Source organism: Vipera berus (assembly GCF_964194415.1).
Source record: "Vipera berus genome assembly, chromosome: 3".
In the NCBI taxonomy this organism is placed as follows: Eukaryota; Metazoa; Chordata; class Lepidosauria; order Squamata; family Viperidae; genus Vipera; species Vipera berus.
This window is the reverse complement of record NC_138204.1, coordinates 47,346,661-47,362,161: the sequence shown is the minus strand read 5'-3', so window position 1 is coordinate 47,362,161 and position 15,501 is coordinate 47,346,661. Positions and strand designations below refer to the sequence as shown.

The following is a 15,501-nucleotide window of genomic DNA, read 5'->3' as shown; positions in this document are numbered from 1 at the left end:
TCCCGGGATGCCGGAATGTACAGCCACTCAGTCTTGTCAGGGTTGAGTTGAAGTCTGTTCCTCCCCATCCAGACCCGAACCGCCTCCAGGCAGCGGGACATCACAGCGAGGGCATCACTGGGGTGGTTTGGCGTCGAAATGAAAAGTTGGGTATCATCGGCATATTGATGATACCCAACTCCAAAACCACGAATGATCTCACCCAGCGGTTTCATGTAGATGTTGAACAGGAGAGGCGAGAGAACCGACTCCTGAGGAACTCCACAAACAAGAGACCTAGGGGCCGATCTCTGCCCCCCTGCCAACACCGACTGCGAGCGTCCCAGGAGATAGGAGGAGAACCACTGAAGAACTGTGCCTCCCACTCCCAATCCCCTGAGACGCCGCAGCAAGATACCATGGTCGATGGTATTGAAAGCCGCCAAGAGGTCTAATAGGACTAGGACAGAGGAATATCCTCTATCCCGAGCCCTCCAGAGATCATTCACCAGAGCGACCAATGCCGTCTCCGTGCTGTACCCGGGCCTGAAACCCAATTGGTAAGGGTCCAGATAATCCGCTTCATCCAGGACCAGAGGGAGCTGATGCGCCACCACACTCTCAACAACCTTCGCAAGAAAGCGAAGGTTGGAGACTGGATGAAAGTTGTTCAATACAGCTGGGTCCAAGGCAGGCTTCTTGAGGAGAGGTCTCACCACCGCCTCCTTACAGTCTAATGTTTAAATATTTCATTAAACCATGACCATACATCAGTCAGCTTTTCTATTATATTGAAAACACCAGCTCATAAACCAAAGGTAACCATGTATAGTTGATTCAACTTTGTACATCTGGAATTGCATTGTCTTTCCAACACTGAAAGTAATTATTTTACTGTCTCTCCACACACACATACTACTTGATAAAGCCAGCAATCTTCTAATATGGCATGTCCCCGATTTTTAATTCAAAAGTATATTCACATCATACTGTTTGATCATGACAATGCCATATTAGTAACCCAATGGTTATTAGACTAAATTAGGGAAATACTGGGATGGATCCATGTCATATGATTAACTGCCCTCTCATCCTTTTTACACTTCCAATATAATGAAATTGACCAACAGCTCCTTTTGAAACACTAGTGTGTATGGTGGCTATGAATAAGAAATTTGTGGAATTAGTCTGATTCAAAGGTCATAGAAAACATACTTAATATTAGTGACATAAATATAATGAAGGCTACACCCTTTTGGCTCCATGCATTAGCAGACCTGATTGAACAGGGTAGGATTATCTTATATGTGCTTAAAAAATTGAATGACCGCTTACTGGAAACAAACAACTACAGTTTTCTGTTCCTGTTTGATGTTATGTTTAATGTAGTGTTTTGCAGTCCAGACAAAAAAGGGTCAAATGCAAGGCCCAAATAAGAAGTATGCCAGAAGCAGGGCAAGGTAGAGAAAAAGAGGAAGAGGGGAGAGTTAACACTACTACTGCCATTCCCAACTCATCCATTGTGTTGGAAATGGTTCTTGGAAATCCTGGAGGCTTCCCCAGTGCTAGCTATAGGCTGGTTTCTTTCTCTTCTTCCTCTTATTTTTTTTCCTGTATATAAATGAGTAAGGAAAGAAAGGATAGGCATATCCATCTGAAAAACTATGTGAACATCTTTCGCCAGTCAAGTCTAAATGAACACATGAAATGTACACACATATAAAGGGGTTGGAATCATGATACCATGGTGCTGTCTTGAACATTTTGATCCCCCAGTCCAAATCTGCAAGATGGTATTGTGGCATCTCAATCAGAGCCCCACCTTCTTTGTGTATGGGTGTGGCTTACTATGTTACTGCTGGACTAAATAATGTGGAATATGTTATCAGAACAGGAAACAAATAATTTTGACCTCTTCAATAGGTTCCTTCACCGTTAGTTGCACTGGCTAGGGTGTTTAGGTGTTGTTCTGTACCAGCCTACTACTGGCCCTGCAGAAAAGGCAGGGACAACCCCTTTACAAAACGGCAAGAAGCTGGAACTAAGCCTGCCAAATTTATTAACATAAAACAGAGCAAACAGAGCAAACATGAACCATGAAACAGGAGCTATTCAAACAGTTGCCTTCAGCAAACCAGCCCTCCCACACATTCCCCTTTTAAACAGTTCAGGGCGTGGCTTCTCTCTGCCTCCTTCTGAGGTGCCCCATTGCCTTCCTCTGTTTACTCCTGATTGACTGCCTCCTGCGTCGGGTGTCCTTGAACAGGGCCAGCTGTGGGTCATCTTCATCCACGCTGTCAGGCTCACACAGCTGGGTCTGCGTCGTAACCAGATGGGAGGGGCCTTGCTGAGGGCTCTGCGGAGCCTCAAGGCTATCCTCAGCAAGCTCTCCAACACCCCCCTCCTCCTCCTCTGAATCGTCCGACCCAACTGCCGAACCCACAGGCTGACCCTGAATCACAACAGGTGTACAGACCAGCATCATCCAAAGAGCTGCAGGTTCTGTGCCCCTATCTTAAAGTCATGTTTCTACAACACATTCTTCAAATGTTACCAACCCAGCTAGCATGCCCATTGGTACATCATGATTGATGCTGAACTGTAACAAAGTCTGTGATACCATAAAACCAAACATACATGTTAGCAGCTTTTCAGACTGACTTATATTTAAAAGGTTTTGTGAACTACAGCTCACTTTATCAGATGCATAGAGCAGCTAAATTCATGTAGGAGTTAAATTAGAATAAGGTAAGGTAAAGGTAAAGGTTCCCCCGCATATGTGTGCTAGTCGTTTCCAACTCTAGGGGCCGGTGCTCATCTCTGTTTCAAAGCCAAAGAGCCAGCGCTTGTCCAAGGACGTCTCCGTGGTCATGTGGCCGGCATGACTATATGCCAAAGGCATACGGAATGCTGTTACCTTCCCACCGTAGTGGTCCCTATTTTTCTACTTGCATTTTTACGTGCTTTCCAACTGCTAGGTTGGCAGAAGCTGGGACGAGTAACAGGTGCTCACTCTGTTACGCGGCACTCGGGATTCGACCCACCAAACTGCCGACCTTCTGATCGACAAGCTCAGCGTCCTAACCCACTGAGCCACCGCGTCCCTAGAATAAGGTAGGGGGAGGAAAAGGGCAGGATAAACTGGTTGGTTATGCTGAGGCAAGTTACACATAAAACAGATTACAGTACTTTCTCAATTAACTAGTATAATGTGTGGAAAAATGTTGATTTTGTTGAGTTCTTCTGAGATAGCCTGATTTTTTTTAATGTATGTGAGTTCAACAATTTCTTACTCAAGTACACTGTTAAAGTTTATTTTTTCCAAAATGGTTATTCAAATTTGTAATCCTGTAATGTCTTGTTATTATTTTATGCTTGTTTTGAACCTAATGTCAGTGGTTAAAATGCAGTGATGCAGGCTAATTTTGCTGACTGGCAATTGTCAGCAGTTTGGCAGTTTGAGTATCTCCGCTCAAGGTTGATTCAGCCTTCCATCTTTCTGAGGTCGGTAAAATAAGGACCCAGATTGTGGGGGGCAATATGCTGACTCTGTAAACCACTTAGAGAGTACTACAAAGCACTATGAAGCAGTATATAAGTCTAACTGCTATTGCTATTTTGGGCAAAGTTTGTCCTGTTTGTTCTATGTAGACTCCAGAGGGGCCGTATCGCTACCGGGAGGGCCGTCTCCGCTACTTGCAATCGGTGAGGCGCTCCGACCCTCTGCTTCTTCCCCGAGGTCCCGGGAGTGAGGATGTGCAGCCTCCTGAGCTCCGGCTGGTGTACCTGAATGCCAGGTCCGTGGTTAACAAAGCTCCCCTCGTCAGGGACTTAGTTGAGGGTGAGCATGCGGACCTGGCTTGCATCACGGAGACTTGGTTGGGCCCAGAGGGTGGGGTCCCTTTGGTTGACCTCTGCCCACCAGGCTTCCAGGTGCTACACCGGCCACGAGCTCATGGTAGGGGTGGGGGAGTGGCGGTCACTATTAGGGAGACCTTATGTCCGCGGGAGACCACCGTTTCTCAGATAGTCGGGTGTGAGTCTCTCTTTGTGAGATTTGGTTCTGGGGCGCAGTTGGGCCTGCTGCTGGTGTACATTTCGCCTAGTCGCACAGCGGCAGCCCTGCCCGAGCTGCTCGATATCCTCTCGGGGTTGGTGGTTGAGTTTCCCAAACTTATAGTTTTGGGAGACTTCAATCTACCATCCCTGGGAGGTTCATCTGAGCTAGCTCGGGAGTTCATGGCTTCCATGACGGCCATGGACCTGACGCAAGTAATTTCTGAACCAACTCATGAGGGAGGCCACACCCTTGACCTGATTTTTTTATCTAGACGGTGGTTGGATGATCTTGGTGGGGGCTCTCCATTTATTATGCCCCTGTCATGGACCGATCATCATCTCCTGCGGCTGGTCTTCCTTTTGCCACCCCCCGCCGTGGGGGTACGGAGCCAATTAGATGGTACCGCCCCAGACGCTTAATGGATCCTGATAGATTCCAAGCGGCGCTGGGGTCCCCACCTGCCTCCATTGCTCACAGCTCGGTGGATGCCTTAGTGGAAGCCTGGGAAAGGGCAGCCACTGAGGCACTTGACCGGGTTGTACCCTTGCGGCCCCTGACCCGGCGCAGATCCCAGCGAGCTCCATGGTTCTCCGCGGAGCTCCGGGAGATGAAGCGTCGGAAACGGGGCCTAGAGAGCTGTTGGAGGTCTAGCCGATCCGAACCCGACCGGTTGTGGTTAAGAACCTATATTAGGTCTTATCTCGCAGCGATGAGGGTGGCGAGGTGTAATTACTTCTCCACCCTCATCGCGTCCGCAGATAATTGCCCGGCCGCCCTGTTTAGGGTGACTCGCTCACTTCTTAATCAGGAGGTGAGGGAGGATCCCTTGCAGGGTCGTGCCGAGGAATTTAGTCAACATCTGTCGGATAAAATCGCTCGGATTCGGACCGGTTTGGACTCCAACTGGGCAGAGTCAGGCGATCAGGACACGGGCGGTCTTGTCAATGTTATCTGGGAAGAGTTTGATTCTGTGACCCCTGATGAAGTGGACAGGATTATGGGGAGGCTGAGCTCCTCCACATGTTTGTTGGACCCGTGCCCTTCCTGGCTGGTTTATGCAGCTAGGGAGAGGACACGAGGCTGGCTCCAGGCGGTTATATCTGCTTCCTTGAGTGAGGGTTATTTCCCCACCGTCTTGAAGGAGGCGGTGGTGAGACCTCTCCTCAAGAAGCCTGCCTTGGACCCAGCTGTATTGAACAACTTTCGTCCAGTCTCCAACCTTCGCTTTCTTGCGAAGGTTGTCGAGAGTGTGGTGGCGCATCAGCTCCCTCTGGTCCTGGATGAAGCGGATTATTTGGACCCCTACCAATCGGGTTTCAGGCCCGGGTACAGCACGGAGACGGCATTGGTCGCTCTGGTGAATGATCTCTGGAGGGCTCGGGACAGGGGATATTCCTCTGTCCTAGTCCTATTAGACCTCTCGGCGGCTTTCGATACCATCGACCATGGTATCTTGCTGCGGCGTCTCAGGGGATTGGGAGTGGGAGGCACAGTTCTTCAGTGGTTCTCCTCCTATCTCCTGGGACGAACGCAGTCGGTGTTGGCAGGGGGGCAGAGATCGGCCCCTAGGTCTCTCGTTTGTGGAGTTCCTCAGGGGTCGGTTCTCTCGCCTCTCCTGTTCAACATCTATATGAAACCGCTGGGTGAGATCATTCGTGGTTTTGGAGTTGGGTATCATCAATATGCCGATGATACCCAACTTTTCTTTTTGACGCCAAACCACCCCAGTGATGCCCTCGCTGTGATGTCCCGTTGCCTGGAGGCGGTTCGGGTCTGGATGGGGAGGAACAGACTTCAACTCAACCCTGACAAGACTGAGTGGCTGTACATTCCGGCATCCCGGGACATTCAAAATGTTCCATCTCTTTCTATGGGGGGTGAGCTCTTACCCCCCGTGGATAGGGCTCGCAACTTGGGAGTCCTCCTAGATTCACGGCTTACCCTGGAAGATCATATAGTGGCCGTGACTAGGGGGGCTTTCGCCCAGGTTCGCCTGGTGCGCCAGTTGCGGCCCTATCTGGACCGGGATGCCCTGTGTACGGTCACTCATGCGCTCGTGACCTCTCGCCTTGACTACTGTAATGCTCTCTACATGGGGCTTCCCTTGAAGACCACTCGGAGGCTCCAACTGGTACAGAATGCGGCCGCGAGAGTTGTCTTGGGAGTTTCCCGGTACTCCCATGTTACACCTTTGCTCCGCGAGCTGCATTGGCTGCCAGTTGTCTTCCGGGTGAGGTTCAAGGTCTTGGTCATGATCTTTAAGTCCTTACATGGCATGGGTCCGGGTTACCTCAGGGACCACCTGCTGCCGGCGTCAACTCCCCTCCGCCCTGTGCGCTCCCACAGAGAGGGCCTCCTCAGGGTGCCTCCGGTCAGGGAATGCCGACTGGTGGCCCCCAGGGGGAGGGCCTTCTCTGTGGGCGCTCCGGCATTATGGAACCAACTGCCGGTGGAGCTCCGGATGACATCAGACCTCCGAACCTTCCGTCGCGGCCTGAAGACCCACTTATTTGAATTAGCTGGTCTGGCCTGATGGGGGATTATGGGTTTTTAAATTGTTGTTTCTAGTATTGTATTATTGTTTTTTTAACTGGGCACTGGTTTAATCTCCTTTTAACTTTTGTATCGTTATTTATATATGCCCTGTGAACCGCCCTGAGTCCCTAGGGAGAAGGGCGGTATACAAATCAAATAAAACCTAAACCTAAACCTAAACCAATGCTGGCAGATGATGGTATAGATTACATTAGAGGAAGAACATGTAATGGTGCCTCTAATCATATGTGTGAAGTTGCTGGGATCTGTATGGCATTGCTGTTGTAAAATAGACATCTGGGCTTGTTACATGGTCTTGTTTGCTTGTTCCTTTTTGGATGTGAGAAACTGCTTCAAATTGGGTGGTTATCTATATGTGGATATGGCTTCTGTGACTCTATCTGAGAAAGTGCAATGTCATTTGGCATGTAGCTTATTAATAATGTGCTTGAGTGGCCCATTTCAATAGGAATTCTTGTCCATTGGTCTATATGATCAGTATGGCATAATCTTGCATAATGTCCTGCAAGTTTATGGCACTTCAGGTCCATAGTACCATACTGGTTAGAAGATTATATAATTTATCATGTTTGATAAGGATGATGTGGAAGGCTCAGAATTCGGAGCTATCCAGAGAAGGAAACTCCAGATCCAGTTCTTGCCTTTCCCTTCTATCTCTTTCTCTTAGTTTTGTCCACATTGCAGTCAGTCAACAAAAAGTACTTGATTGATTCCATGATAATTATACAAAGGGCACAGCAATAGCCAACTTGGTTTCCATGGGGATAGCTTAGTGAAAATTTCTGACTTATCAATATCATTCACAATTAATAAGCCTTAGAAATTTTGAATATGTAGATGTAGATCTCATTACAACAGCATTCTAGTAATGAAATATGAATCAAATGCACACCTGAAGACAAGCATTCAGTTAAGTATACTATATAACAAATATACTTGTTAGAAAGGCAGGCCATAAATGTTTTGTGTTGTAGGCTGTAATGCATAGATATGAAGAAAGATGATGGCAGTAACTTTTCTTTCCATCTTCATTCACTCTGTGGAGTTCTGCAACAGGGAACTTTAGTATTCCTGGAAGTTCAGTGTGCAATTTAGAATTCTAAGATACTGTATGTAGGAAGCCTCCATGGAAACAAAAGACTTCGTATTACAGTTTTCCATCAATGTGTATGTAGAAGGAAGGGAAGGGATAATGAAAGCAAGAAAGTGCATGTACTAGCTCGTTCATCCCTGGTCTTCACTACACATTTCTAATTTCTTAAAGCAGTACAGAAACATATACCGTATATACTTGAGTATAAGCCGACTCGAGTATAAGCCGAGACCCCCAATTTCACCCCCAAAAACTGGGAAAAGTTGTTGACTCGAGTATAAGCCGATCCGCCGTTCTGCATGCCTCGGAGGCTGGATCCGCGCTCTGCAAGCCTCTGGGATCCTGGGAGGCCTAATGCAAGCACCAGCCCGCCTGCCTCAGGTCTCCCCCACCCCCAGATACTGGGCTTCAGCACAGCTGGCTGTCTTGCCAAAGAGAAACATCTGGGAAGGAAAACCCTGTCTTACCTCTTTCCCAATTCTGCCTCTGCCCTTCCTCCTACCAAGGTGTTCTGGGACTAGTTCCCTAGCCTTTTGGAGCTTTTGGTGTTCGCCCATCAGCTGTCTACGGGGAGGCAACAAAGCTGCCTCTCTAGGCTTTGAGAAAAGGCCCCTTGCACAAAAGGCAGCTTCAGGACGAGCTTCCAAAAACCCTTTCCTTCCTTAACGCCCTCCCCACCTTCCCCCAGAAAGCCATATTTCTTTTTTTTTTATTGAAAATTTTTATTGAAGTTACAATATTATCCCCTCCCCAACCCACCCCAGAACCCCTCCCCCTCCCCCATATTTCTTCAATAACAAAAACATAAAAAGCTGGTTGGGATGTACTCGCTGATTTCCCCCCCCTTTTTTTAGATGCTAAAACTAAACTCTCCCTCTGCCTTCCAACCAATATCCCTTTTTAAAATCTTACCTTGGCTCCAGATGGAAGAGTAGAGGAACTAAGCTAGTAAGGAGAGAATTTTTTTCTGCAACTTTTTACTCCTGAAGTAGTAGTAGTAGTAATAGTAGTAGTAGGAATAATAATAATAAATCCCTAAAAGTTGTGCCAGAAAATGGAGGACGCTGGGTCTTTGCAAGTTTTAGCTGTCTGTCAGACTGCCTGAAAAGGGCGGCCTTCAGGCAGCCAGGCGGACAGCTAAAGCTTGCAAAGACCCAGTGTCCTCCATTTTCTGGCATAACCTTCGGAGATTACTTTAAAAAAAAACAACAAAAAAAACCTTCAGAGGAAAAACAGCTGCAGAAACATTTTGTCTCCTTGCTGGCTTGGTTCATCTACTCTTCAGCCAGGAGGGAGTCCAAGGCCTAGAGAAGGAGAGCTTTGCAGCATCCCTATGGACAGCTGATGGGCAGACAGCTGAAAGAAGCAGGCAGGCAGGGCGCGGAGGAACGGAGACCTGCAGGTCTCGGACTGCGGTGGCTTGGGAGAGGTGCGCGCGATCCCGGAAGCACCAAAGCCTCGGCCGCGCACAAGTCCTCGGTAAGTTTTTTTGTTGACTGGAGTATAAGCCGAAGTGGAATTTTTCAGCCCAAAAAGTGGGCTGAAAAATTCGGCTTATACTCAAGTATATACGGTAGCTTGTAAAGTTATAGAGAAGATTAAAATAACCATCCTAACAATTAGAAAACATTGTTACAAATGCAGGTTTTCTAAGGAGCTTTAGTATGTTGGTTTTATACTTGGCTTTCACACTCAATGTTATCCACTTTTGTAGATACTCAGTATTTAGGAGTGATTTATAGAGACCCTTTATTAAACGAATGTGGGGAAAAACATGGGAATTAAAAACTGAATAGGAAAGGCTTTGTTTACTGCAGGCAAGAGAAGTTTCTTCTATGATTTCATATGGAGGAGTAGAATTATAAATATCTCTAAGCCGGAAGGGACTATTGCAATAATACAATATTGTATTTGAATAATTCTGTCAACGGTTAATTGAAGAATAATGAATACTGAAAGAGCAGAATGGAATATGAAACTGATGATCTCTGCAACTTCCCTGTCTCCAGCTTATTGCTTAATTCTGTTTTTTTTTTCTTTTTTGCCTTCAGAAATCAATGGGACTCAGATATGCCCCACTTCTCTGGTCTCCCTTCATGCAGCATCTTCGGATCTTGAAAATGCGCCACGTCTTCGCTACTTGCGCCTCGATGGCAACCTGCTGAAGCCACCCATCCCTTTGGACCTGATGCTGTGTTTCCGACTCTTACAATCGGTTATATTTTAAGCCTTGCAGCAACTGCCACTCCTTGGGACTTTGGCTTTGTGCAGTGACTTGATTCCAGTCTATGTTAGACAAGGGGAATATACCTAAGCATCTCTACCCAGGCCTTTGCCTTTCCTGCTCCACTTTGCTTCATTCTTCTTTGGCTACAGGAAGCTCTGTGCTTTGTGCAGCTCTCCTTTTATACAGCCTTTTATGGATGCTTTGTGCCCGTAAAATGTTGCACAGAGTCTTCTGAGATATGTGCAGCCTTCACAGAAGATAATGGCAATACTGCAATATTGATTTCTGCTACATTGCCCTTTATCCCTATATTAAAGAGAGACAGAAGGAAGCATGCCTAAATGCATCTAGCACGCAGCATTTCTTTTTACTGCCTTGCTGTCTACAGCTTCACAGAGCGTTACTGGTTTTCCACCATCGCCAGGCATACAAAATAAGTTAGATTTTTTTTATTACTCTCAGAGAGACAGTCAATATAATTTCATTTAATTGGGTACAATGTTAACATGCCATTGTCTAATGATGCTGAATTAACAGGTAAGGGGTAGTCGGACTAACAGGTAGCAATAAGTAGCTTTAGCAAGTGTGACCAAATGCATAATGTACTGTACATAGCAGGTTGCATACTGTGCAGGCAAGGCAGTATGTAGGAGATGAAATGAAGAATGATAGAGAATTTCTTTCTGTTTGGACTCTTTGGGAGTTAAACAGCTGGTGCAGTTTTACACTGTGGGATGTAATGAGCAACTAGATACAGCATGACCTTCAGGACTGGTGATGACATGCTTGGCAGCAATAAGTTAGATGACCTCCTCCTCTTCATAATTTAACTCCACAAAATTGGTTAAAACTCAAATGCAGTGCTAAAGAGGAATAAAGCAAACCCAGTACTAGACAGAAATTGCCAATGAATAGGGTGACATACTTGAACAGGACAGATGCATGATCATCATGATGATTTCAAGGGTATCTTTATATCTGATTTTTTTTCCAAATTGCACCTAGGATTATGTCATTAATCAATGGAGCAATCTGTACCTCTTGAGGACCCAGGGCTTTGCTAGCTTTCTATGCATGGTAATCAGCAGCCTTAGCAACAGTTATCCAGGCATAATGAAGGAAATTATCCTCCCCCTCTGTTATACAAGAAATGTTGCTTCCCTCCCAGTAAAGTCATACAAGTGGAGGTTCAATAAGTAAGTGTTAAATTGTACTTGAAAAATACTTTAGCAGTGGCTGGAACCACCGTACCTATGGTTGATATGGTCTCCACAATAGCAAAACATGGCATACATACAGTATTTAAAACTAATGTATATTTCTAATGCAGAATCTTGCAAGATCACAGCATTTATGCCTTTAGTCATTTTTATTATTTTTTTAAAAAAATTGGGGTATTGTGCAAAATCATATGATGGTACTCGAAAAAGTTGTTGATCTGTGAGCCCTAACAGTGTGCAAATGTAAGTAAATGCAAGGAATCAAGCATTAACAGACTTACCCTATGGTGTACAGGGATGAAAATCTCTTGTTATAACAAATCCAGAAGGAACTATTCAACATAGTCTTCCCATTTCTTGTGCTATTCTTTGTTTGTGTTATATTTTGAATATACAAAGAATAAAGCTGTTCAGTAACAGGCAATGAAGTACAAAGTAAGTAATCCTTTAAAAAAAACACTTGCAGAGTACTAATTCAGAGACACACCCAAACAATGTAAGCTCTTTTCCTGTACTCCGGATAACATTATGAAAAACATACAGATCACATAAAAGAAAATGTTTCTGCTTAGGAGTTTTATGAAAGCTCCTCTGGGAGCAAAGCCTTCAGGACTCACTGAGAAAATTTCTGTGTAAAAGTAAGGCTTTTTGAAAGTGCCACCCTGTACAAAAAGCAAAATACATGTTTACCTTTTTTTAGCACAGTATGCATTTTTACTGGATCAGCAAAATCAAAGACAAGCCAAAAACAAAACTACAAGAACCAATGTCACATGATTACTCATTTACCGGATGAATCTGGTATCATACAGCCCTCACTGTCTGTTATTTACCCTCCCAGTTGGGCCCAAACAGATTTCTACAAATAAATATGATGCTAGAAGGTAGTGTTTTAGTTTAAACCGGTACTTAGTTTAAAATAGATCAGCTTCCTAATATTTTACATCAATCTTTTCTTTTTCAAAAGTAAGAATGGACAGGGAGCACTGGTATAAGATCTCTGGGCACTACTGTGGCCCCAGGTAGCCATTCATTTCCCCTATTTCATTAATTTCCCATTTTCCCATTAGATCAGTTTGCCTGTTTTGAAGTCAACAGCGTCTTCTCTGAGTTTCCAAATGTCAGTTGTCCCTTCCTGAGAACACTACACTTTGCATTACACGTAGCAACATTTTGCAACTTAAAGTGGCTTTACAACTGAGATTGTTATTATATTACGGTTGGTTACAGAGTCGGCCAGGTGTTTAGGCTGGATTTGGCTTTTTATCCATCTTCCCATATTGTTTGTTGGTGTTGAAGGTATCTATTATTATTGGTACTATCTTTTCTTCCTTTTGCCACTGTCATTCTACTTCAATTTGCAGTTCTTTGTATGTTATGATTTTCTCCATGTGTTTTCTTCTATGTTGCTGCTCTTATGTACTGCAACATCCACTATCCAAATTTTTATCTTTCTTAATTGTTATTGTGTTATGTGACAAGAGCATTTTAATCTTTTTAATATAGTGGCCATATAATACTTTGTCTTCCCATGTCTCTTTTCGATTCTTCATTTGGTCTTCCTTGTAAGCCAGTTTGGTCTCTCCAGTATGCAGTAAGACTTCCTGGTATATTAGCTTCTGTGAATCTTCTTCACTGTCCTTCAGATATTTTTCAAATGCCCTTTTTTCTTCTTCTACATCTGATGTAATTGCAACATTCCATGCCCACCTATTTTCTTTGGTGGGTAGAGTCTGTCAATGTCACTCTGAGGATGAAGGGCATGATTCATTGTCATTATTTTCCTAGCCTTACTATCCAGAGCTTTTAGTTCTGCTTGATTCTAATTCATTATTCTATTTGTGTATCTAAGGACTGGAACTGCCTAGATGTTAATTGTGTTGTTGCTATTTCCTCCACTGATTTTGGATACATCCATGTAAAGGCGATGGGATAGCCTGGCAAATGTTTTTAATGTTTGATAGCCATGGCTTGAGTTATTCAGTATCATTGACAAAGGTATCAGTGCAATGACAAACAGCAGTGGTGATAGTGAGTCTCCTTGAAAGATTCCTCTCTTGATATTAACCTGTCTCAATCTATCACAATTGGCCAGCAACTCTGTCTTCCATTGATCTTTGCACAAAGCTTCTGAGGTTTCTACTGACTCCTGTTATTTCTAGGAATTTGCTTATCCGATCATGTGGCAGGATAAAATGTCTTCTTGTAATCAATTCACACTACATTCAAGTTGGTTATCCTTCTTTTGCAGTTTTCCATCTTGTCAGTTAGGAGCTGATCTTTTGTTCTTCTGCTGCTTGGGTGATTTCGTTTCTGCTCAGGTGAAAAGAGCTTGTTTTCAGCTAGATGTTGGAGTGCATCAGATACCACATCAGTTAGTAATTTGAAAGTTGTTGGTAAGCGGTTAATTGGCCTGTAGTTTCTTGGTCTACACCTTTTTCTGGATCGTTATCAGGCAGGTTTTCCAGATGTTAACCAGTCTTCAATTTCACCTTGCACTATGTTGTGACATTTTTCCACAGCAATTCTTATGCGTATATAGTATAAATCCTTATCTTGAGGGCAATTTTTATGCAATGCTAGATGCATTCTTTATGTTTAACATTTATATTTTTAAATATAAATAGTAGATACTGGAAGTTGGTCATTATGAGATACAGTATAGCAAAGGCAATAAAAGTCTGCCTTTCCTCACTCACCCTGTCTTTGCAAAAATGGCTTATTGGAGGATGCCATCTAAGGGAGAAACTCCTGTTGGCACTTTGGTTGCCTTTTAAAAATATAGAGAATAAGTGTGAAAAGTTAGATAATATATCTAATTTGAGTCTCAGTAAACCCTTAGTCAGGTCTGCAGGATAATTTTTTATTTCTCTTGTATTGTACTAAAAAAAGAATTAAAATTGGTAAGTGGCAGCACACTCAAGGCAATAGAATAAGAATCTTTAAGTTATCCAGGCTTAATAAGCAAATCATCAGATCCAACATCTATGTCGAAGGTTACATATTGGTTTTTATATTTACACACTCCTAGATGTCTGACAGGTAAAGTTGCAAAGTGAGTTTTCTAGGACTTCCATATGTTATACTCACAACAAATAACTTCTGTCCATAGGAAAGGTTGCTATGTATTCTTAGGCATCTTGTTCTAACCATCAAAGTAAATAAATGAAAGTACGTTGCAGTGATTTTATGCAGCATGAATAGATGTGTTATAGTCCTTCAATGTCCCTAGGAAAATGTTTATTGCCTACTCTTTTTCATCTCTCTCAGACTTTAAAACCCAGGAATATCTTCCCTACATTTCATTCTTTCCCTCTTTTTGAACCCATCAGCCCAGTACAGAAGTCATCAATTGTTCTAAAATCAAATAGATCTATTTCTGCTCTTTTCCAAACCATGGTTTAGGTATATCCTTATCTAAAGCCCCTGCAAAGCAGCAGGGAACTCTAGATTTTGCCCTATTGACTTAAAACCTCAGTCCATTGGACACATTCTCTGAAAAAATGTAACAAATCCCACTGGTACCTATCTAGGGTCTAAGTAAGTTTGGGATCCTTTAGATAAACTCCATCTATCCAAAAGATCTTATTTAGTCTTCTACTGTATCACTGTAAACTAGCATAGCCCCATTTATCCTTGTTAAAAACTTAGGATATATGCTTGTAGCCTTTGGAATCTGCTCTACTATTTTCTCTTTATACCCTATTAAATCTGTTGTGTAAGTTTTAACTTTATTTGCTTAAATCTTACTGCTGTCACATGAAACCTCCCCTGTATACAAAGTTGGAATTTCCTGATCATCTTCCATCCAAGTTCGATCAAGGTCTCATCTTGCTTTGCATTGAGGGATCAACCAAGAATGGCTAGAATTGGTTTTCTGACATGGTCAAGTGATATAGTACAAAAAAGAAAAGGTAAATTAAACACTAACAGTAAACTAGATTACTATAATCTATACCTCTATTACCCTGAAGCAGGGTAAACTATAGATCACCATTAAGTAAATATTCAGATACCAAATAATATCCTCTGCTCTTTTTGACAGTTCATTTGTAAAATCTGGGTCAAAGTAGGAAGTTAGATATTATATTAAAATATGTTTGTAAAAGACATCCAGGATGTCTTTTGTCCATTTCATAAAGCACGGAGACAGCACCAGTCATTGGTTTTATTACCATAGTAGAATAAGGTTCAGCAATCAAAGCAGTAAATTTTATGCTGGAATACTTTTCTAGTGGTTCAAGGATTGGTGGATAGCACTATAACACAGATGGCTGGTTCTGCTTTCAATAATTATAGTATAATGAGAAAAGTTTGCAGTCTTTTTTTCAAGACATTTTATCAATCTCTATTTTTAAACATAAAT

The 15,501-nt window shown here is 43.4% G+C and overlaps 1 protein-coding gene across 2 annotated transcripts in view; it reads left to right on the top strand.

Annotated features, from left to right (window-relative positions):
* Nucleotides 1-14,817, top strand: part of PRELP (proline and arginine rich end leucine rich repeat protein) — a 45,137-nt gene extending 30,320 nt beyond the window's left edge. For both annotated transcript variants that reach the window (XM_081322263.1, XM_081322264.1), the window contains one exon: nucleotides 9,740-14,817. In XM_081322263.1, coding sequence (XP_081178389.1) covers nucleotides 9,740-9,915 — 176 coding nt within the window. In that variant the 3' untranslated portion in view covers nucleotides 9,916-14,817. The remainder of the gene's footprint in view (nucleotides 1-9,739) is intronic.
* The last annotated feature ends 684 nt before the right edge of the window (nucleotides 14,818-15,501 follow it).